Source organism: Camponotus floridanus, unplaced genomic scaffold, assembly GCF_003227725.1.
Source record: "Camponotus floridanus strain SB8 unplaced genomic scaffold, Cflo_v7.5 scaffold21, whole genome shotgun sequence".
Taxonomy (NCBI): domain Eukaryota; kingdom Metazoa; phylum Arthropoda; class Insecta; order Hymenoptera; family Formicidae; genus Camponotus; species Camponotus floridanus.
This window is the reverse complement of record NW_020229337.1, coordinates 185,001-209,807: the sequence shown is the minus strand read 5'-3', so window position 1 is coordinate 209,807 and position 24,807 is coordinate 185,001. Positions and strand designations below refer to the sequence as shown.

General features: G+C 30.0%; 4 protein-coding genes across 8 annotated transcripts in view; 2 read left to right on the top strand and 2 right to left on the bottom strand.

Moving 5' to 3' along the window:
* The window catches only part of LOC105253071 (peroxisome biogenesis factor 2), a 34,830-nt gene extending 26,587 nt beyond the window's left edge, over positions 1–8,243 (top strand). The window contains exon 3 of the mRNA XM_011260861.3: positions 8,064–8,243. The gene's annotated coding sequence lies outside the window, so the exon portion shown is untranslated. The remainder of the gene's footprint in view (positions 1–8,063) is intronic.
* The window catches only part of LOC105253070 (protein bicaudal C homolog 1-B), a 30,223-nt gene extending 19,969 nt beyond the window's left edge, over positions 1–10,254 (bottom strand). For 2 of the 3 annotated variants that reach the window (XM_025408432.1, XM_025408433.1), the window contains exons 1-2: positions 8,045–8,263; positions 6,176–6,210 (exon numbers count right to left, since the gene is read on the bottom strand). In XM_025408432.1, the coding sequence (XP_025264217.1) occupies positions 6,176–6,210; positions 8,045–8,258 (249 nt within the window). In that variant the 5' untranslated portion in view covers positions 8,259–8,263. Of the gene's footprint in view, positions 1–6,175; positions 6,211–8,044; positions 8,336–9,844 lie in introns of those variants that run through there. The other variant, XM_011260855.3, reaches the window with a different exon arrangement.
* Positions 10,255–13,503: 3,249 nt separating this feature from the next.
* On the top strand, positions 13,504–16,079 carry LOC105253073 (N6-adenosine-methyltransferase non-catalytic subunit). Of its 3 annotated transcripts, none has more exons than XM_025408475.1 (6): positions 13,504–13,740; positions 13,865–13,983; positions 14,088–14,264; positions 14,335–14,652; positions 15,065–15,447; positions 15,648–16,079. In XM_025408475.1, the coding sequence occupies exons 2-6, from the start codon at positions 13,927–13,929 to the stop codon at positions 15,883–15,885; spliced, it is 1,173 nt and encodes a 390-aa protein (XP_025264260.1). In that variant the 5' UTR covers positions 13,504–13,740; positions 13,865–13,926; the 3' UTR covers positions 15,886–16,079. The 3 variants fall into 3 exon arrangements, with proteins under 3 accessions (XP_025264260.1, XP_025264258.1, XP_025264259.1); XM_025408473.1 differs by having other exon boundaries at positions 13,846–13,983; XM_025408474.1 differs by having other exon boundaries at positions 13,504–13,744; positions 13,846–13,983.
* A 3,543-nt stretch (positions 16,080–19,622) lies between these two features.
* LOC105253074 (phosphatidylinositol 3,4,5-trisphosphate 3-phosphatase and dual-specificity protein phosphatase PTEN) overlaps positions 19,623–24,807 on the bottom strand; it is a 16,194-nt gene continuing 11,009 nt past the window's right edge. The window contains exon 9 of the mRNA XM_011260866.3: positions 19,623–19,681. Within this exon, the coding sequence (XP_011259168.1) occupies positions 19,662–19,681 (20 nt within the window). The 3' untranslated portion in view covers positions 19,623–19,661. The remainder of the gene's footprint in view (positions 19,682–24,807) is intronic.

Here is a 24,807-nt window from a genome sequence, read left to right as displayed (position 1 = left end):
ATTTTCTTTGTTTAATTTGCTATAATAATAAATTGATCATTATCCCATCATCAAACAAATAACGCTTTGACTAAAATAGTAAATCAATTTTCTTCATATATAAATTTCAACAGTAAAGTATCTGTTTTATTAAAAATTTTTCGCTTTGCTATAAGAAAATCTTATATATTTATTACATTTATCTTTTATATTTTTATCTTTTATATTTATCTTTTATATTTATATCTTTGAAACAAAAGAATTATCTTTTTATTCATATTTTTGTTTTAAATAATGCTTAAATTGTTTTTATCTAAATCTTTATATTTGTCTCATAAATTAGCTTACTTAATCTGTCAATTATATTTTATTTTTACGGCTAGATTTTTTCTACATCGAACACATTCATCATAATATAGAAATCGAAACTTTATATTTATTTGAAAATTCGAAACTCTATACTTTTACATTTTTTATCATTCTCAAAATTAAATATATAAAGAAATCAAATACAAATGTATAAGAATCTTGTTAAATATCCTGGAAATTTAATCTTTATCTTTATCTTTATTTTTATCTTTATATTGATATATAAAGAAATCAAATACAAATGTATCAGAATCTTGTTAAATATCCTAGAAATTTAATCTTTATCTTTATCTTTATCTTTAATTGTATCTTTATCTTTAAATTAAAATTGATAGTAGTAGTAATAATATTAGTATGATAAAGCTATTGTGATTTCTGATGTTACCCAGAATAGGATTGCTCTTTGTGTGTTGTGTGTGTGTTTTGTGTCTTAATTAATTCAAAATTAAATCTTGTAAAAAAATATAATTTTGTTCTGACATAAGATTATATCAATATAATTACCAATGCTAATTTAATTAATAATCTTAATTAATAATCTCTCGGTATCTTGAAATTTTTATTTTTATATTTTTTCTTCTTTATTGTTATTTACGATTTGGCTTTTATTTCACAAAATATTTTTTTTCTAATATTAGAAAAATGTTAATATTAAAAAAGTATTTTTGTATTAAAATTATGCAGATATTGTTTGTTTGCTATTGTCACATCTGTATTGTTATAGCATGGTTATGGATAAAGATCATTTATTTTTTCCCTTGAGGATTGAAGGCACTTTTGAAAGGAACGGACCCGAACCTTTTACAATTTCTTATGGCATGGTTATATTATAGTGCGTGTTTTTTTAAATAAAATAATGAAGATTGAAATTACGCGAGTAAGAGTATATCTTTTTTCCAATAAAATTGCGGAGACTGTGCATCGTTGTAATAAACAAAATTATTGTGAAGACATACGGGACTGTATCAGTTAGCACGAGTCACTGATTAGAGAATAAATATGCGAGGAGCGATTCGATATGAAAATATCGTTCAATCGCATGTACATCGATTGCACAACAAAGTTAACGAATGAAAGAAGATTGATGAAGAGATGTAAATAATTTATTGATTCACTCTTTATATAACTTTTATACTATTTCATTAATCACTCAATTGATGACAATCCTATAATTAACCTTGATACTACATAAATAACAAATTTACACAATATTGTAAAATTGAAAAATTCTAGAAAATTAAGATAAATTCACAAAAACTTATTTTCTTAAATTTTCAAGCTGACATCACAACTTTTTTAATGTGCTATATTAATCGATGCAAATTTGGTGCATTTAAGATTTACTTGATATATATATATATATATTCGCAATATATATTCGCAATAAGAAAAGTTGCTGATCTTACTTAAATGATAAAGATTGAATCTATCAGTGATACGCGGTTAGAGTATTAATAGTATGTTATTGCCGCACAAAATATTTACTTATTCTGTATCACATTTTAAAATTGACATACGTAAGAGTCTTCATATCACAAACTTTCACCGTTTAATTGCTAAAAAAAATACTAGATTAGATTAAAGTATACATATATATTCACTTGCGTAATAGGTAAGATATTTTGTTAAAACAAGATAATATTTATTGCATACATAAGAATTGAGAAAATTATAGAATTTTCGAAATTTTTTTTCTTTTTCTAATATTAATAAAATATATTGATAGATTCTATATTAATAGATACTATATTAATAGATTCTATATTAATAGATGCTATATTAATAGATGCTATATTAATAGATTCTATATTAATAGAAATATTGTTTATAGAGACGCGATATCGTAATACATTGATAAATAACCGGTATTTTGATGCAATCTGATCTTGATAAATTAATTTCTGGCCTAAAATATTTACGAATGCTTTCCGGTCACGTGTCATCCGTTATCACACATTATTATTACTGCGAATCATTTTAATCGCGTATGTTGCTGCAGATTGCGCATATATAACTTCAGCAAATTGCAACTCTAATTTGACAAGTTAATATCGAAGAACTGCTGGACTAAAGATTGCGAATTATATAATATTTCATGCGTATGTTTGTGCAATATTAGATTTTGCGAAAATACACATAGATAAAAAATGTGTGAAATGCATGTTTAAATTATTATTTAATCGATAGGATGAATGAACGAATGTGCAGCTGATAAGTAAATTGCGCAAGCTATGTAACATTAGTTACGTATTGATCAAATATTCCACGAATTTCATGCAGAAGAATATACAAAATATTTGGATTTTCTTGTGCGTTATTTTTATCTTTAATTTTAAGCATTTTTTGAATCATGTATTTATTTATTTAGTTATTTATTTCAAATCGATTTCAATTCAAAAAAAGTTCACGTCAAAGAATTGATTATAAAAATCTCGATGATTATATACTATTCATAAATGCTTAAAAATGTTTATCTATTTGCATATTACAAAATCAATACGCCTATCTCACCGAAAAGCAGGTATATACAAAAGCATTAATTAGCATAAATCCGACTACGATATTCTCTTATTGTTATTGAGAGCCAACAGCGGATTACATTTTGGTGTTATAATGACGGTGTCGTCATTAAAAAAAGAGAGATGGAAAACGATATAATCATCACATTTAAAGTGCGTCATTCTATATAATGCGTGTTCGATAAAATTCTCGTACATATTGGCGATAATAATGCGGCTTGTGTCCGCATGTGTATCGTGATATGTAATTATTTAAAAGTGGAGGAATGGAACGACGGGAAGAACGTGGTGCCGTTAAAGCCGCTCTATAAATAATCGACCCATGTATTTCCAGCCCCTCCCCCTTACGCAACCCGTAACGATAAGGATAAGCGCGAACATTGCCTTCGAACTTGCTCGGTGAACGTTGTAAGACACGTGGAATGTTCACGTTCTTCGACGGACGCAATCCTTTCGTAAAGTTTTATTTCTTATTCTCTTTTTAACAATACGGAATCCCTCACCTGCTAAATAATTTCGTTGAATAAATACATTTCCTGTTTTAATGATTAATACTGAAAGATTTAAATTCAAGATTATTTGTAAATTAATAAATTACCAAAGTTTCAAGAAAAATATTATTAAAAATATTATTAAAAATAGAAATGTAAGTGTAATATTATTACACATAATTCATCATAATTTTTATGATTTAATGCCTCATTTAATTATGTGTAATCAATATTACACATAATTAAATGAGCCATTAAATCAAAATTAAATAAAAATTATGCAATATATTTATTATAACTATGATTAAATTTTGATACATCATTGTAAATCTCACAATTTCATTCAAAATTATTCCATCTTGCAACTTCTAACGATTTTCTCTCGTATTTAATTCAAGTTTAATTAGATAAAAATGTATTATTCAATCGTCGAGACACTTCCTGTCGTTATCACGATTACGCGATTCCTCAATCACACTCTTATTTGTGCGAGAATCAAGCACGATTCGCCAATCACTTTTCTCTGTTGAATTATCGGGTAAACGAGAAAAACAAGGAGAATAGACGGAGAAAGTATATAGTGTTACGTCCGATCCGTAAGCTTCCTGCTATAGGCTCATTTCGCTATGATTGTAATTTCGAGTTATCACACATGACGAAGAGGAAGACGAAGAAGAGAACGAGTTTCTTTGCGTGCTCGCTCAAATTTCCCCACGTTGTAATCTAGATTTTTCATATATTGTCGTCGCGGAAATCGATTGCTACCGATTCTTCCGTAAAATGGAATATCTGATTCCCATTTCGACAGTCACTTTAACTTGATCATTTTGATTTGAATAACAAATGTTTTGATATCTTCGTTAATTTTGATTTAATAAAGAAACTTGATTTGTGTAATCCTCTGAATTTAACAAAAATACATATTTATATAATATTTCTTATATTTTACTGTTATATACTCCTGTACAAAATTAACGCATAATTTTTTTCACTTTTTCTTTAAAATTTTTCGTCAAAATTTAAATATCAGCTTTTAAAGAAAAAGTGAAAAAAATTATTCGTTAATTTTGTTTAGGAGTATATTTATATGCAAACAATTTTTCCTCCTTGTAATTTATGTACACTTATGTGACTTATCTTCTTAATTATCTTCTGTTCTACCATTAGTATATATCACAAAATGTGAGACAAATCGCAAAAGATTAAATAAAAAAATCAAGTTCATCAAATCAAAATCATTAATTAAAGCAAGAAATTTTAATCAATTCTGTATAAAATTACAATCGATGATTGAGTTGTCGAAATTCTAAAATCAAAAGAGAAGCTTGTAGGTTGCTGCTATCAGCAAAGGAATCGTGAGCAATCGCAGCTTGGACAACGTAACGCGAGTTATCGCGTGTTGCGACGCAAGAGGCGAAGATATGTAAAAATAGCCTCTTTCACTTTCGTATAATCGCAAGGTCAGTGCGACGCTGCCTCGATGAGGAGACGGTTTGCCTACGTCCGTATAGCTTTAAGCGATTAGCGAAATCGGTCGAGTTAATCATACGATAATTTCTTTAACCTCTTCGTGTCATGCCGACATGCCATGAAGCAAAGTTTCCATCTTTGGCAAAAATCGTAGAATTCTTTCTCATAAACGTGAAAAAGAAGAAATTCAATTTCGTTGTCTGACCGACACGAAAAAACTCCGACTTCTTGTCGGAAGTAATTCGTATGTAGCAATTAAATGAAGAATCACTTATCATAATCGTACGTTTCTACATTTACTTCCTACAGAGTGAAAGTTACAGAAATTATATATATTATTTGTAATTCCCTTGATATCCATATAATTCAGATATAATAACAATGAACACAATGTTTCTTTCTTTCAAGTCGAATAATGTAACCAGTGATTTATTACAGTGATTTTTAGCGAATAAAAAATGATGTATAATATAAAAAAATAAATAATTGTATGGAATATATTATTAAATGTCTCCTAAATTCGACATAAAATTGCATGATAAAAATCAATTTTTATAGATTTATTTTATAATTTATTATAATTTATAATAATTTATAGATTTATTTTATAATTAATTTATTATAATTTATTTTATTTCTCTTTGATTTATCTGTATTTATTTAAAAAAATAAATTTATAGCATTTTGATTATTATGCATTTTGATAAAATATATTTTAAAAACCATATAATTAAAACGGCACAAGTGACAAGAAACTTTTACTGATTTTACATCAAGAAAGATCTCTTTTGTAGCTAAGAGAAAGGAGTTGCATCATCTACTATCACGATTTATCTTACGTGTCGCCTGTCAGCAGTAGTTGAATAGAAAGTTCTCACTAATCGATCAATGAAATCTTCGCGATGAGACTTTTTCGTGCCAAGGGTTAAGCAAACAAATCAATGAAATGTCAGTATTCATCTTTGATATTTCTCGTAATGCGGATAATGTGGATAAGCTTATTGTTAAACACATAATAATAATACATAATTACTCTTCATTATCTTTCTCTTATTATTATATTCTTATATTCTTTTTCTTTTTTTAATCAAAAGTAGATGATGCTAATTATTAAAAATATAAAAATTGTAAAAATATCAAGAATTGGAACGATTAAGTCTAAGATAGAATTCTCTTTCTCTTTCTTTCTACATATGTATATATATATATATATATATATATATATATATATATATGTAGAAAGAAAGAGAGATAATTCTATGGAATACATTAGTTCTAGAAATTAATTTACTATATTTTTTAACAAAAATAGTTCGCGTCTAAAAAGATTGAGACAAAAAAACTTACACTATGGAAGAAAGTATCCGCCGGTTTGACATCACCTGTAAATGCAAAGAATAAAATTAAAAATATTGGATGTTCTGTTAAACTCGGAAATTATTTTTTTTATATCTTTACTTCTATATTTATTTATTTTTATTTTATTTTATTATGATGTAAAAAATTCTAGCTTCAATAATTCGCTAGATAATTTAGATAATCGTAGATTTCTGTCTTATGTTTTGTTATAAAATTATGAAAATTCCTATCAATATGCGTATTCAATAAACAGAATAGATTCATACATCATTACATCGCGATCTTCGAACGATATTATAAGACACAAAAACATAAGAGGCTTGACAGCTGCTATGTAATCCCGTTTACAAACAAGCTGTCTAGTCTATTTAAATGATTCCAGGTATATTTCGCATATGCAAATAGCAGTAATAAAACGAACGATTAGAAGAAACCACTATCAGTTTTTTCGAATAAGCTAAGGCAAGCTGATTAAGAGTTAACATTCAAGTAAAAATCAACATTATTATATTAAACATATAAGAATATGTTGTAATTTAATATAAAATTTTTCAAAGTTTCGCATAAGGATCGATGTATAAAAAGTATAATAAAAAAACGTTCTATTTTGTCAAAATAACTTTTAAGCCTTTGTATTGATTAAATAATAATAATATAAAAACAATAATTCCGTAAATGTAAATTTTATTTTTTAATATATTAATTGCTTATCGAATGAAATATTTGATAAAATACTATTTGCAAAATTTTGTAAGGTTTTTTCAACATTTTTGAAATTGTGATATTCTTGTTGTTTGATTGGTCGGGAAATTTTTCGCTTTCGCCAGCACGAAAAGGTGACGAAAAGGAATCGAGTTCGATGGGAAAGCGAAAGTAGACATCGCACATGTGGAGACTCGTTCCGCTTCTCGAGTGTTATGGACACTCCAGAAGCAATAAAGCAATAAAGGACACTGGAGTGTCTAGTGTATCGAGAACGAGGAAAGGTTAAGCGTGAAATACATAACGGCGAAGTTATTGTCGAGATTGTGGCTCGTATGGAGTGTGATTTAACACTGAATACGGTAGCGATCATGCAAGGCCGATTATTAAATCCTCGTATTAGAGAAATGATGAGTCGTAATAAAAATAATAGATGCTATTGTGAAGTATATGTATGCGACGAATATTAATTATCAATTTATTAATTTAAAGTTTGCTTGGAAAAATAATATCATGTATTCATCTTTTTAATTCACTGATCTTTAATGAGCACGGTTGAAAAAACAAATCGTTCTACTTGACTTATTTGTGTGATGCCTATTTTTGTAATATCTCTACTTTCTTTGGTAACCTCCTCCCCTCGACTTCTCTTTGCCTTCTCCCGTAATCTGATATAATATTTGTGCTCAGGAGAAAGTGCGAATAGTCTTTGGATACTTTACATATTCAACGCTACGATAAGCAGATTGGATTGATCCTTTTACATTTTCTATAACGTATTTAAGTCAATCAAATTCTTCATGATCATTTATTCAATTCAATCTGCTTTCTATCAATGCCATATGCTATTTCAAATAATTATATGTTCATAATAATATTATCGATTCATGATAATATATATATCATACTTTTCTCTTCAAACATAACTTATAGCTTCAAGAAAGAGAGAGAGAGGAATTTACACATACTTTAGAATTTTTAATTTACATTTATCATGTAATTTACTATCATTTTTCTTTCATCTTTTTCTCGCTAATCCAATTCTTTCATATTAAACTTGCCGCCAAGGCCGGATTATTTTTGCACACGTCATTCTGTAAAATATTGACGCAATCCGCGATTCAGCGAGATAAGTTAATTTAGAGCGCCACTCACCGAGAAGCATTTGTTCCAGCTTACGACGGTCCACCCGGAAGCGCTCCTGGTGCAGGTCCTCAGGATCGCTGATGCCCAGCAGGGCCGCGAGATCGCGGAGTTCCTCGCGGCTTTCGTAGCCGGACTTGCCGGACACGCTGGTGGTCGCGGTGCCCTCCGACGTCTCCGACATCGTCTCCGCTGCCCGCCGTTGTTCGCTATTATTCACCACCATCTCGTCGGGCCTCATCCTGCCGTCCGACGAGCGACGCGTCCGTCGCGACCTCCGCCTACCTCACCCACGTCGCGACGCTGCCAACATAGCAAAGATGCTCGAAATAGAAACTAAATGTTGTACATTTTATTCGTTCTCTATCCGTCTGAAAGAATTAAATCCGATCGATAGGACTCTCGCTAAATTGACTGCGATCTATAAAAAGGGATATCTTTCTTCTGTTGAGTGTCATACACACATATACACACTCATATACATTTGATATCAATTAAATAATTATATTTTAAATAATTATATAAATAATTATATTTTTCTTTTGCTGGATCTTTTGCTGGATTTCGACGCCCGCATCGAGTTTATTTCCACGTGAATGTCGTTCTGGGGGGGTGGAAACGCGACTTTCGTCATGATTCGCGATGACCTGTGAAAAGATGCGGTCATGTATTGTCCATCGCCACGCGTACGCCACGAGGATTTAATCAGAATCACACGAATCACGATAATCAGGATCACGTGAACTGTCTCTCCGGCGCATAAGTTACACAGCATTTCTCATGGTGTCTATAACAGCTCGTTCTATTGCCCTGCCAAGTAAAAGTCCTGTTCAGAGAAAGCGAACTAAATTTCTGTATTATTTATAAACTTTTTGTTTACTTATAAAATTTAACGTTTTCTTCCGCATGCAGCAAATTCGCTGAAATTCTTTCATTATTCCAAGCAAAAGACGGTTTGTTTGCTCTTGCATGTTTCATAATCTATATGAAAAAAAAGGTAAATATCACGTATAGGCAATACCAACGACGAGTCACGTAGGTGTAATTTTATATTCTACAGACAAGTACAAATTAATCTGACAAATTCGACGATCATTAAACGTCCCATGATCTCTAATTAAATCCTTAATTATGAGATGTATTAATATAATATTTAAATAATAATATTTAAATTTAACATGTTATCCAAAGTGTTATTGCTACTTCATTATTATTGCTATTATTTTTCTCGAATTCGAAATTGAGAGGACATCGACAGAGTTTGAAAAACTATTACTTCGTCCTCGATTCTTCCGTCTTAAATTTCGGAGGGAGATAGGAAGAAAATATTGTTTTTCTTTTATCTATAAAAGATATAACGTGCAAAGATATATCGATTAAAAATGTAGAAGATATTTCATTTTTGATATCTAGATACTTAAATTCTCTTTTCAAATATATAATCAGTATAATTTCAAAATATATATAGATACCGTTGTATCGTTAAGTACGAACTAACGAACGGTATCAGGTCAAATGTACAAACTGTAGGAAGCGTTGCGTTTAGAAAGAATAACATCACGTCACCCGCGGAACTGTCGATTTTGAAATAGAGAAGTGAAGCCTTAGCAAACAATAGGAAACACCCAGAGACGTATACTCCAATAAGTTCCTGAGTAAGGGTACGAACGTGCGATTTTTCGTTGCAAAAAATAACGAAGTATTTAGGTAGACACGAAGAGGGTATTCGTGATATCTGGGCAATGTACTCGATTAGAGAAGAAGAACACTTCACACATCTCACTGTCGATTGTCCAGGGATCGCGAACTGACCTGCACGTCGACGATGACACTGTTGTCTATCGAGTTATCGGGACGGGTGGTGTCGCGGGGCCTGGTCCTGGTCCCGCCGGTGGTCTCTGTCTCTTCGTCCCGGGTCTGGTCCTCGTCCTCGTCGCTGCTGCCGTCCAACTCGATCGGCGGCAGCGCTGTAATCGCCCTGTATAATCGGCGCGAGTGAACGAGCGACGGCGGCGCGGTGTGCGGTGTAAACAAAGTAATGGCAGTGATATAAAAGGGGAGTTACCTGGGTCGCGCGGGGGTGCAAGGGGCAGCCGACAAACCGTTTCTCGGAATCCGGTCCCAATTTCGGGGTAAGCACCCGGTCGCGGGGCAACGACCAATCGCGACGCAAATACCGGGACGATTCACCCGGTTTTTATCATCGTGCTATCTGCTTCGCTCAGGAGGGCTCCTCGCATCGGCGCCTCGCTACCGGACGTATCGGTGTGTAATACATACATACGTATATGTGTGTATATGTATATGTACATATACGCACACGTATAGCCGAGACCTTCGTCGGAGAACGCCGGCAAAAAATTGTTTTCCTGGCCACGTGTCGGCGAACGGCGTGTATTACACGTCCGACGTGCCGAATTCATTTTCGAATCATTTCGCGCTTATGATGACGAAGAATCAGGAGCGGAATCGCGAAGGAAGTCTAGGGGTGCGTGTACCTGCGCCCCTTACGTAGGATTTTCCAGGGATAGTTGGAACGTGATGATGCATGCATACAAAGCACAAGATTGATAGCAAAGATTTTCCATCGATATGTAGACAATAATTTCAGTGATAAGAAAATAAGCTGTACTATAAAATATATACAGGTTCACATATATAAATTTGTTCATCAAAGGAAAATAGTTCATATATATATTCCTCTTTCTCTTTATAGAAATATCCTTTTTTCCTTCGTGTGATTAGTCCTGAACTTTAATACAGGACTTTATTCGCGACAATGCTATGCATATACGATTACAATATATAATTATAATTTTAAGGAAAGGGAGTAGTTAAACGGTTCTTTTGATAAATACTATAATTCACCTGGTATTACAAATCAGTCATTTAATTGATTAATCAGAAGATTTTTTTCTTTTCAATGATCAGTCAAATCAAATTCTCCCAAGCCTTCGAAACTAACATTGTAAGTATAGCGCATCCTATTGTTCACACATTAATATATTTCTATGTAAGATTTAAGATCAAATTAATTTCTCTTTTTTAGAAATATATTTCTTATAAATACAACTATACACACACATATGTAGTAGAATTTTGATCTTATATTTAATCTTAAAAATAAAATTTTTTTAATTTCAATAAAATTACACGAGAGGAGATGTCCTTCTCTCATTGAACCTGTATATACATATAGCATTAGAAATGTACGTCTACACTTACCTGTCTAGCGTAATCCATGCGCGCCGATCAGCGCCGGTGGAAGAGCCGCGTGTACCGATCACGCGCCAATTTGAAAGCCGACTGACGCACGCACGCGAGAACAGAAAGTCAACCGTACGCTGCACTCGCAACGTCAGTGGACCCTCCCTCGTTTTCCTGGCGAACGTCGCCGCTGACTCCTTCGCCCGATTGCATCTCGCTCTACGAGCGGGCACCGGTGGTTCCTTCTCGCGAATACGCGTTTCCTTTTCCGATACACTATGCCGGTTCCTTGACTTTCTTTCTCTTCCTCTTCCTCGATGGATATCTGTCTTTATTAGGAGACATCCGTTCAATGTATGACTCCTTTATCTTCCCACATAGTCGAGAAATAAGAGATTGTCTTTTCAATTTCTTTATCTAGTTGTGTATATATTACTCTCTTTTCAATTACATATTAGTAGTTCCTTTTGTGGATTTCTTCGCTTGACTACGCACTTGACATTTCTATGTCTGATTTTGCATCTTCTTTTTCATTAAACTGTCAGTTCCATCTCATCTCTTTTTCAGCATTTCCTTCATTTGATTCTAGTTTTTTTCTGTCTATGACTAAGTCTCATTTTTGTAACAAACAATCAAGAAAACAGGTTCACTTTATAAGTATTTATTAAACCACGTGTCATACAACGTGATAACATAGTCTAACATATGATAATATGTTGCAATCTTATATTATTACGCAAAGTGTAAAACAATTGTATTATAAAAGTTAAATTCATTGATTAAAAGCAGATAAATTTTTTCTCTTTTGTTTCAATAATTTTCAGCTCGTGGAATTAATAATATTGATAATAACAATCAATTTAGTTGATGAGGTTGCCAGAATTTTTCCTATTTAATTACAAATTGAATAATGACAAGAATGAAAGAGGATAATATATAAATTCAAGAATCATTTTCTTTACATGATAGTTTTTTCTCAAATCATAATCAGATTGTAAATAAATTTAATTCTAGATTAATCTCAAAGAGAATTCTACATATAATATTTTATCTGTGTTGCCTTTCTCTTTCGTTACACAATATGTACAATAAAAAATGAAACAAAAAATGAAATACATATTCGAAGAAAATTTAAACCGAACACTTGCTTTCTTTTTTTCTTATCTTTCATATTTATCTTGTTTATATCTATTTTTTTTATCTTTCATATCTGTCTTATTTATATCTATTTATATATGTATACATACAGGGTGTCCCAGTTATCTTCCGTCATCTTTCAAAGACAGATTCCTGCGATCATCTGAAGACGATTTTTCCTCAACGAAAGTGTCGAGGCACTAATAATTTTCGAATTATAAGTGATTGGAAATAAGGGGTTTTTCGTAAACTAAGCTTTGTAGAAATAAAATATTAACAAAACCACATTCTTTGATTAATTTTAAATAGAGTTTACTTTAGTTGAGTTTTAATTTAAGACTTTTGCAAAGATATATGATGACAAAAATCGGGAACATGCAAAAAATAATGGCCTTCATTGACATTTTCGTTGAGGAAAAATCGTCTTCAAATGATCCCAGGAATCTGTCTTTGAAAAATGACGGAAGATAACTGGGACACCCTGTATATATGTTAAGTTTTTTGTACACACAGATTTTTTATAAAATTTTAATTAATTTTTCTGTAAAGCAAAAAGAGATATCAGAAAGATAAATTTATTTCTCTTCTTTCTTTTTTAAAAGTGACATTAATTTAAATATTGAATGTTAATAATTATCAAAATATGTTATATTCTCACATAGCATGCATATCCAAAAGATGTCCAGAAGGTATCCAGAAGATATCTTTGGGCGATTAGACATCTTCAGGATGTCCTGTTAATGTCTTTAGGATGCTATATGGGTTACTCTTGGCATCATATTGATCAATCATATTGAAGATGTAAATCATAAATAGATTTTTGAGAGATCGTACAATATATAGCAATTATTTATTTTATACATACACAAGAATATATTGATTTTATTATATATCTATTTATTTATTTACTTGTTTATTTATTTATTTAAGTATAAAATATTAATATACTTTTATGTTCTTATAAATCATTCTATATTTTTATCTTAATTTGCATAATCCTAAATATTCTATATATGTATATAGATAATTTTATGCACATCTCATGACATGCAACGTGATAAATGCAGTGATCATCCTTACCGATATAACTAATCGATACGACGTAACCTCGATTGTTCCAACTGGCGTTCGGACGATTTTACTACAATCAGCTGATATATGTCGCTATCCGATAAGAGGTTAAATAGTGCATCACGAACATCGACAATTTCTCAAAGTTTTTATGAAAACTGAAATGGAATATTGAACAAAAAGAAACAAGGAGAAGAAAGCGTGCTATTATGTTTTAAAAAACAATAAAATATAAAAGGAATATATCAAAGATGAGGTTTTTCTCTGGTTAAGCAAAACTGCACTCTGTATATGTATGTATAAATAATAATGAAAGTCACAATAGTCTCTTCGTGAAAAAAACGAATTAGATTTTGCATGGCCATCTAGTCTTCAAGTTATTTTTTTTTGTACGAAAGTAATGTAATTCTGTGCAAGACGAATCAGAATCTACCGGATATTTTTACATTTATGATGTATCACAAATAAGAATGTAAACGATGCTGCAAGCTCGTTGGGAACGTTCTCAGAAACGCAAGAAACTCTTGGCCCAAACGGTGAGCATCAGAATTTGTTTTGGAAAGTAATGACACTTGGCTGCATTTTTAGGTTAGATACATACAATGCAGATAACATATCCTAAGATATTTGTTTTTTGCAGCTTGGAGTTTCCAGCGTGGACGAATTGCGACAAATTTTGGGAACAGATGTGGAGGATACACAAAAAAAGAGAGGCAGATTGTCCAATGACAAATCTGATAGTGCAATCAAAGATTTGAAAGATGACGCTGCTCCAACGGATGAGATTGTGTATAAAGATTCTTCGACATTCTTAAAGGTATTTATCTATATTAAATTATATGTTTTATTAAAATATGTTACATTTGAAATCCCATACATATTTAAAGGGAACACAATCGTCAAATCCACACAATGATTACTGTCAGCACTTTATTGACACTGGCCAGCGGCCACAAAACTTTATCAGGGATGTAGGTCTGGCGGATAGATTCGAGGAATATCCGAAGCTGCGTGAACTAATCAAATTGAAAGACGATTTAATCGCGGAAACCGCGACTCCACCAATGTATCTAAAAACAGACCTGCTGTCGTATAACTTGAAAGAGCTTAATTGTAAATTTGATGTCATTCTTATAGAGCCACCTCTGGAAGAATATCAGAGAACATGCGGCGCGACCAATGTGCAGCTTTGGAATTGGGACCAAGTTAGTCTTACACAATCACATTACATTTTTTAATCACACAGACTTTCCTTTTAGTATTAGTATTTAGTTCTTTGTGTAATATATATATATATATATATATATATATATATGTATATATATATATATATATATATATATATATATATATATAATTAAAAATATATTGAAAAATATATGCTTTCGACTTTTTGACATTTATAGCACATATAAAATTTTATTATATTATATTTTAGCACATATAAAATTGACATTTAAAAATAAATAATTTCATTAACAATAATGAACAGATTATACATGCTAAAAATTCAGTTTCAAATTATTTGTAATTTTAGTTTCTCATTTTGAATTCAACTACATTAAAAAATTAATTTTATAACTTAATTTATAACTTAATTTATTCTCATTTATTCAGATAATGGAGCTTGATATTGGTGAGGTGGCCGCCAACCGAAGCTTCGTGTTTCTGTGGTGTGGTAGTAGCGATGGTTTGGACATGGGACGATTTTGTCTGCGCAAATGGGGTTTTCGGCGTTGCGAGGATATTTGCTGGATTCGTACAAACATTAATAATCCGGGACACAGTAAAAATCTGGACAGTAAAGCGGTGCTGCAGAGGACAAAGGAACACTGCCTTATGGGTATTAAGGGTACAGTACGACGCTCCACTGACGGTGACTTTATCCACGCAAATGTCGACATCGATCTCATCATATCAGAGGAGCCCGATTATGGATCTATCGAGAAACCTGTAGAGATCTTTCATATCATCGAACATTTCTGTCTCGGCCGAAGAAGGTACACGAATATACGTATGATATCCGATGAAAAATTCCAGTTGCTTATGAAATAAATTAAGTCTCAAAAATCATCTCTCTAATATAAATCAAAAGTTCATTATTGATATTTAATCTTGCAAAAGAGATTGACTGAATCCTTCTCCCCTTTTTATATTTTTTGCTTTTCGTGAAAAATATCACGTGCATTGTTCTATTCAGGTTACACCTTTTCGGTCGCGATAGTACCATCAGACCCGGTTGGCTTACCGTCGGTCCAGAACTAACGAACACGAACTTCAATGCGGATCTTTATCAGAGTTACTTCGCCAATGGACAGATCACTACGGGTTGTACCGAAAGAATAGAGGCGCTCAGACCAAAATCGCCACCGCCGAAGGGAAAAGTATCCGGCCGAGGTAGAGGAGGCTTTAATCGTGGTAGAGGTAGAGGAAGATAAATTAATAATTTTAGAATTCTGCGTTAGATTTCTTTCGAACATTATTATAATAGATAGAAAAAAATATAAAGAATGATTACGAAGACATGTGTGACGAAGACATGTCTCTTGTAAAATATTCTCCAAATATCTTAGTCTAACAAATTTTTAGAATCAATCTCTATTCATGACAGAGAACTCAAAATAATTTTTTAATCATAGATATATTGTATATGATAACTTTTCATACTTAGAAAAATTATTCTCGTTGCATATTTATTTAAAATATTTGATTCATTTGACTTGGAAAGTTTGACTTAAGTTTCTCTTAATTTTCAATATTAAGTTGCTTTTTTAACATTTTAAATAAAATTACAAAATTTATCTTAAAATTCATCTTAAAACTTAAAATTCAAAAAGAAAAATTAAAATCATATTTCTCAAAGAATCAATAGTTAGAAAATAATCTAAATTGTAGAATATTAAATACTAGCAGAATTTTTCATCAGAAAAAGATACAAACTCTTAATATTGCACAAGGATCAGGATAAAAAAGAAATAAAGGTAAAATATGTTTTATATCAAACTTATTGTTATTGCAAGGTACATTGTAAAGAACGCAATTTGTCATTTGAACGCATTATTACATGTAACTTAACTATCTGCGGATAGTATATGATATTGCCTCTCTATCTTTAAATCGTTAACGATATAAATTGAACTGCCAGTTGTAATTTAAGAGGAGATTATTAAAATAAAACGCTAAAAGATCACATAAGATCTAAATTCGCCAAATTTTCAAGTAAACTGCATTTAACTGCGCGTTAAATCATAGAGAAATACAAACGAATGTACATATAAAAAATAAAACAGATATATATATGTGTGTGTATGTGTTTGTGTGTATGTGTAAGCAAAGAAATCGTAAAGAGTCTTACGAGTAGGATCGATTAGTTTGTTAAATAATAGCGATGTATCGTCCTCGAGAGAATAAAGAGAAATGCGCATACTCCGCGACAGTCATTAGAAATATATATCATTGAGTTACAAAAGTAGAAATATAGAAAAAGGAAAAAATCGAATGTTATTCTTGTTCATGTTAACGTTCGTAATTATATTGTAATATGATATTTCGAATTCCTTTTTTTCATATATATATGTATATATGAAAAAAAAAATATATATATATATATATATTCTAATTATTTCATTTGTTTAAAATTCTTCTATAATTTGAATAAGATAAATGCTTTCAATTAATCGGACACAATTATTGTTGCATGCATATGTTCGATAAAAAATCAACATGATTATAGGTAAATCAATTTACTAAAAATAAGATTTAGATTATTTTCACGTAAATAAATCTATCATTTATTAACATGATTTTTGAAATGTATTATTCAGTGATATTGTTCAAAAGATTAACGTCGCGCTCTTTCGGAGACACAAAAGTAATTAATTTTCTATTTCTGAGATCAAGTCACGTATTTTGTACTCTATAGGCTGAGTCGTTAATTTATAATATATACCATAAATATAGAGTTCTTAAGATTAAGATCGTCATCAGCAAAGAAAAAAAATACGCAGACTTATAAGGTAGTTTTATTGGTCCCAGTAAAGCTTCCGGTTAGAGTGAAATGAATCTATTTGAGAAGGCAAAGTTCTTCGTTCTATTCCTTTTAAATACATTTTTGTATAGACATATATATATAGCAACAGTTATATATGTATATATATGTGTGTGTGTATGTGTGTGTGTTTATGTATGCGCACACATACACACACACTTTCTACTTTATAAAAAGCAGATTGTAATGATGAGGTCACAAAAACGTATCTATAGATTTGTCGGGATAGGGTGTACTCTCGTTAACAACAAACTTAAACTTCTATTGCGAAAAATATATGCGAGATATCGGTTTATTCTATTACAGCAGAAGATTTTTTCCTCTTTTCAGTTAAATACTAAATGTAAAAATAAATCAAACGGCCTTTATTTATTTATTGCTACTATCTCTTATCAATCTAATGTAGAAATCGTCTATTAATTCGTAATAATCATCATAATTTCAACTTTATGATGGATCTTACGTATCTATCCTTTCGTAATGTATTTTTGAACACTATATTTCTATCTTTCTCGTTAGTAATCCTCCTAAATAATGGCATAATAATACAAAAAACAGAGATTGGGATAGAGTATTAAAAACCCTGATACAACATGGTCATAAAAAATACATAAACGATCCAATTAATAATAATAATGTGTAACAAAAATCTTTTTTCGCAGAAACAATTATATTTCGATATTAAACACCAATTGCATAAATTAACAATCAGTCATTGTATTTTCTTTTTTTTAATCATTTTAATGCGATTAAATTAAAAACAGATGATCATTATAGACAATTATTGTATAAATTAATTGTAGTATTTATTTTTATCAGACAGTTGTTATTGAGAGTGAACATTTTGCTTTATCTATAACAAAAGACGAAAATATTATACAAATTTGACGATGAGTTTTTTGTTTTGATAACAAAAAAATAGACAAACTTAAAATAATAATAATATCAGCGTGTGAATGCATAATGTGCAATAAATCAAATGTCTACGTCATCGAAATGAATCGTCCATCACATTGAAGAGACTCCAAAAAATGCGTACATATATTATACGAATAAAACACGTCGAAGGAAAAGCAAATAAATAAATTATTCACGCAAAACGCGAATATCGTTATTGTTCTCTCTTGGAGAATAAATAAATAAAAAAAAGATGAATAAGATAAACTCGATTTGTCTCATGCGAGTCTTTATGCGAGTTCTTTCGTTATACGGAGTCGATAACGCATTTTATTCTTTTCAACAAAATTAGTGAAAATCACTGTTTATCAGTGCAATATACTAATTTTATTTAAAAGATTAGATTCGGAATACTTTATGTTCGCTCGACAATAAGACGCGTTTGCCGCACGAGACTGAAAAAAAATTTGTCGAATATTTGTTTTTATAAAAAAATTTCTAATTAATACTAATATAGATAGCTTTTCCACAGAAGAAACCAAGCGCCTTTCCGTAAAAAAATATGATGTTAAAGTCCCTTTAAAACTCCTCACACAATATAAAATTTTTAGAAATGATTTCTATAACTTTAGATATATAAATATTACATATATTAGCACAAGTAATGCAAAATTAATGCAGAGAATAAATTTACCTTTTCAAAGAATTAATCAATTTATTGCAACGACCACTGGACTTAAAGTTTGACTTCGATTGTTTGACGTCGATTATTCGCATGAATAATACTTGAGATTTAAATAATATTAATTTATAAATATATATCTATCTTCCTATATACAAAAATTTAATCGCTACTTAATAGATCGTATTTTCTACAAATTTTTCCAAAGAATGGAATTAATTAAAATTGGCGCTTTATTTCTTTTATACAAAAGCCGTATACTGATCGCGCATAACGTGGCGATACACATGTGCGATGACAATATGTTAAATTAATTAATTCTAATGATAACGGAATTCTTTTTCGTGAAGCATCAGCGTATGTGTACCGAGAAGAATTTTGCTGGGGCGAGGAATATGCGGACAGGGTGTATATGCATGCGTGATGTGGCAGGCACGGGATGGCGATGGTGGTTGTTTCATCTATTCGCACACGACAATCGACTTGGTAATCAAGCGGTGCGAGGTGTCAGCGGTCAGAGGTTGATCGTCACTATGAAGAAGTGTTTAGCCCCGCGATCGGCCCCGCCATCAATCAAGTCTCAACAGTCACAAATATGTCGATTCCCCTGCAAGCAGACCTATCGTCAGTCGTGAAAAAAGACGCGAATGTTAAGGATAAATAACACAAATTTTTAGGCCAACTAACAGTTAGGAGGTTTGGGCAAAGGTTTGGAGTAACACTAATGCCATTTATGAAAAAGCGAGGACAAGCTTAGAAGAAAAAACAAGGACACGCACATTTATATGTCAAGGATGAAAAATCAAGCTTACATATTGTGTATCTGTTTAGATTCTTTTCAAATATCAACACAATTTCTCATACATTTAAATTACAATGTTATGCTCATTGAATATTAATAATACTCAAATGTGTTTTATATGTTTTATGTCCATAAAAATATAAAAACTTAGAATTATTCTTTTTTTGACAGGATTCTGACTACAAAAATATGAGAATATGCGTTGAATTTGAGAAAAATTACATACAACAAAATAAATAAATAAATAAATAAATTTCATTATATATACATTTTATTTTTTCACGAAACATTAAGTTTCTACGGAAGGTTCTTTACTTTTGAACTTACCCTGAATAATTAATGCCTTAAATGCAACCTGATTGCGAGAGAAAAATATAACAAAATCATACATATATGTATTCATATCGCTGAATCTTAAATATGAAAGTTCGAAAAATACTCTCTGAAACTGATTATACACAATTATTTTATTCGCAATAATAATAAGAGGTTTAATCATATGTCTTTATTACATTCATTGCAGTGTTCGATCCGACAACTAATAAATATTAGTGTCAAAGCTTGCGATAGCAACGGGGTTGTTAAGGCAGCGATATTACAGATATTATATCGAACATGTTTTGTCGGATAAAGAACAGGCTTATATAAACGCAGACAAATATCCGTAAATATGATAAAATATAGCTCTAAGTTGCTCGCTTTATTCTCTTTATAAATTCTGGAAATGATCAACGGTAAATTTGCAGCTTTTGTATTACAGTTATTATTTCATAATGTACAATGTACTTATAACGGAGAAAATAAATCGAAGGAGAGATGCGGCTCGTTCGGAAGAACACCAGGGATATTCTTACACAAACTGCATCATGTAACATTTATTTGTTAATGATTAATAAATAAATAAATATATATATGTATATATTATATATTTATTTATATATTTATATTATATGTATATATATACATATACATATATATATATATATATATGTATATATTTATATATATTTATATTTTTACAATTTTATGACAAAATCTTATTCTCGTCGACACCGACAGGTGCGATATAAAAAATCGGCGAATTAAATATATTTTATTAGATTGCCCCGCGCGCTCTAAATCGATCTCTAATCGATATCGTTTTGTTCTAAATGAGAAATGGCAGATAATTCGCGCGTAAGCGTCAATTAATACTCGTATGTAATATCATATGAGAGATCGTATACACACACACACACATACATATATATATATATATATATATATATATATATATATATATACATGCATGAAGAGATACGGCATACACATATCTGTATATAATTTAACAAGAAGAAGAAAGTACAAACATACGTTTATCGCGTAAATGTAAAACAGCCCAGTAGACGCGTTCATGTAACAAAATGTATAAGAAGTTTTGTCATATTCATATTGAAGTTTTATATGAGATGATCCAGAAAATCGGCGAAAAAATTAGATAGATTCTCTGTAAAAAGGCTATTGTTTTTATTCAGATGTAAAGTTGCACTTTACAAAGGATAAATGATATGGGATGAAAATAACATTGAAAATATTTACATTTTTTTATGTATAATATTTTTAAATTGTGCACGTTACTGAAGAAGTTTAGAGAGTTTGGCAAATTTAAAAATTAAATATGATTTTGTCTTTTAATTAATACAAAATTTTTCTTGATAATTAAATAATTTTTTTTAAATATTACAAATTGCGATAACAAATTTTTTTTCAAATTTACTTTTTGGAAAAAAATAGCTTTTAATTTGCTAAAATCTCTATTATATCGCTCTTTTTCTGAACCATCTGACATAAGCATCTTAATGTAAATCAAGAACCAACTATATAGTATTGTAAATTTTATTACGCGCATTAAATCGTCCACTAGTAAAAATAAGATTCTCATGCAATTTTTATCCCATAGCTGACATATGCACATAGATCATCAAGGAAAAATTCGACAATTTCTTCGATTATCACGAGAGTTCGCTCTTTAGATTCATTTAAATAATCGCTGGATATACAGGCATATAAAGTAATCGACATTCGTCTTTGATTTTTCTCGGAATCTCATCACGTAATGATATTTATCTATACATTTTATTAATTGAAAAAAATCTACCATTTTGCTGAACGTTTATCGATTATGTTCACCTGTGAACGGTCTACTTCCCGAAGATTAATAATTTGCAAACATAAAAGATCGTGAAGAACTGTGTGTATATATATGTGTGTGTATGTATGCGATAGATTTTTTTTCTAAAATATATTGATCTTTATAGAACATATTCCAAATGTATGTTATGAGAGTATTCTATCAATATAACACAAGACAATACAACGGATAAAGATAGTAATAGATCGCACCGGAAAGAAAAGTTCAGGATATGTCGAGTCGGCATAAACATGTATAAACTTTTTACTCGCAACAGGACCACAACGATGGAGATCCTTGCGCGCGAAATATCTACATATTTTTTAAGCATTTCGTATGCTGAAATAGTGTTAAATATTAAATGGAAAGAGTAAATACTTTTTTGTACACTTTCACACACGGTTCGTGTTATAAATTTACGTCAAAAAGATATCGCAATACGAGATGAAAAATTTAAGAATCGATCGCTTCCAAAATCTGTACAATAATTGAAAAGTATCGAGCAAAATAGTACGTAATATCTATAATTATTTTGAAATATTAGATGTATATTAGGATCTTGAAAATATTGCAATTTCTCTTAATTGCAAAGTTATCTTGATGAACTTGGAATTCTTTTCAATATATAATTTAAACGAAATTACTATAATTACTAATATCAAAAGTTAATAGAATTACTATAATTACTAATATCAAAAGTTTAAAGAATCATGACAAATTAATTTTTGAATCAATTCCTTAATTAATTTAAAAAAATTTGTCTTACTAATTTAACTATTTAATCATTTAATCATTTAATTTACTAATTTGATTATTTATTTAATTTGACATTTAATCACTACTTATAATATTCATAATATTTTTGCTGATAAAAATTTGAGTTCAAATTAGGAGGATTTAAAAAGAAATGTAACGAATTTGAAACATTCTGTAATTTAATAAGAATCAAAGAAAAGCGATCTCGATTTCTTAAACTCGTATCGCCAGTCAATATTGAGCTCTATCAGCATAAAAAATCTCCTGCAAATCTTGTTCAAATTGTTGTATACGAACCGTGAGAGATTTGCAAGGATGAGAATCGATTCTTTCAACGAAGAAATCGATGGCGGTTGTTCCATACAATATTCTCTCTCTAGACGTTATTATTATTGACTTACGATATTTATTCTTATGAAAATATTCGTTTTTTTACAGCATTATTTTCTTTTCTTTTTCGCGGTCTATATATAGTTCATATAAATATGCACTTTTGCTACGTCATATATATTTATATGGACTGTTCATTTGTTTTCGATTGTTTCTTCTATCTAACAGACACAATGTTTCTATATTTGTCGTCGTGTTTTGAAGTTTGGCTGTATACTTGTTTTTTTTTAATTTTTCCTTTAATTAAAAAAATTACTATAAATCACAGGTTTGCAAACGGAAAAAATAAAGTGCAGTAATTTCATAATTATTGTTTTATAAAATATTAAGCTTGCAAATTCTCTATCTCTCTTCGTTCAATAAATAGCTCAATAAATAACAATATAGGACAGCATTATGAAATATTCTTTGTTTGAAATTCAAATAAATCTTTCTCATCGCATTTAGATAAATAATATTACAGACATCCATTTGTCACGAACTCAATGTTATCATGTTATTAGAATTTACAAGCTCACTCGTAATGTCAAAATGTATACGTTCAGTATTTTATATATATAAACTCCACTTATAGAAATTTTAACAATTTCTTAAGCTTCTTCATAGACAATTTTCGATATATCAAATCAATATTATGAAGTAACATTAGATTAAATTTTATGAATCAGACATATAAATTCAATTTATTTACTGCATCATTTTTTGATTGAAATTTATATATTTACATTATTCAAGAAAAAAAGAGATATATTATGAAAAATTAATTAATTGAAATTAATAATTGAGAACCACATAATTACAATAACTTAAATATATATAAATATGTATAAATATATACACATGGATTGTGTAATAAATGTTAGCAATTAATTTCTATTAATAATATTTTCTAAAAATGTATATATATATATATATATATATATATATATATATATATGTGTGTGTGTGTGTGTGTGTGTGTGTGTGTATACACACACATTTTTAAGAAAAAAAAATATGTATTATAATATTATAATATATTATAATATATATTTATAAATTATTGATTTTATATCACAAACAAACGTGTATGTGTGCACGCGCATATATGTGTATATATATATATATATACACGTAGTATATACATATAGTAAATATATTAAATATTTTGCTAATTTTATATGCTAACATTTTGTAATTTTAAGATAATTTCTTCAAAGTTTTTTTATAAGACCTTTGAATAAAACCGAAACATTTGCGATTCTTGATCGAATATAACAAAAATTGTCTATGTGTCATGTGAGTAACAAAAAGTAATGTGCCATGCAGAATGGAATGAGCTCAAAATTGTTCACATATTATCACTTATAGAGGAAACGAAAGGATTTAAGTAAATTGTGCTTAATATAAACAGTGTTAGTAAACCTGTGAATACGTTAATTTTGATTAGATTCTTATGGATAATAAATACTTTCGTCTCAATCATTCATTTTTCAAACTTTCTTTCTCTCTTATTTCTTCTCCGTCTTTCTTTCCTCTTGGATTCTTATAGCATTCACTCGTAATCATTCACTCGCAAACTTAATTTCTACATTTCTCTGTCGCGTGTGTAAATTGTGTAAAATTATCATCAACA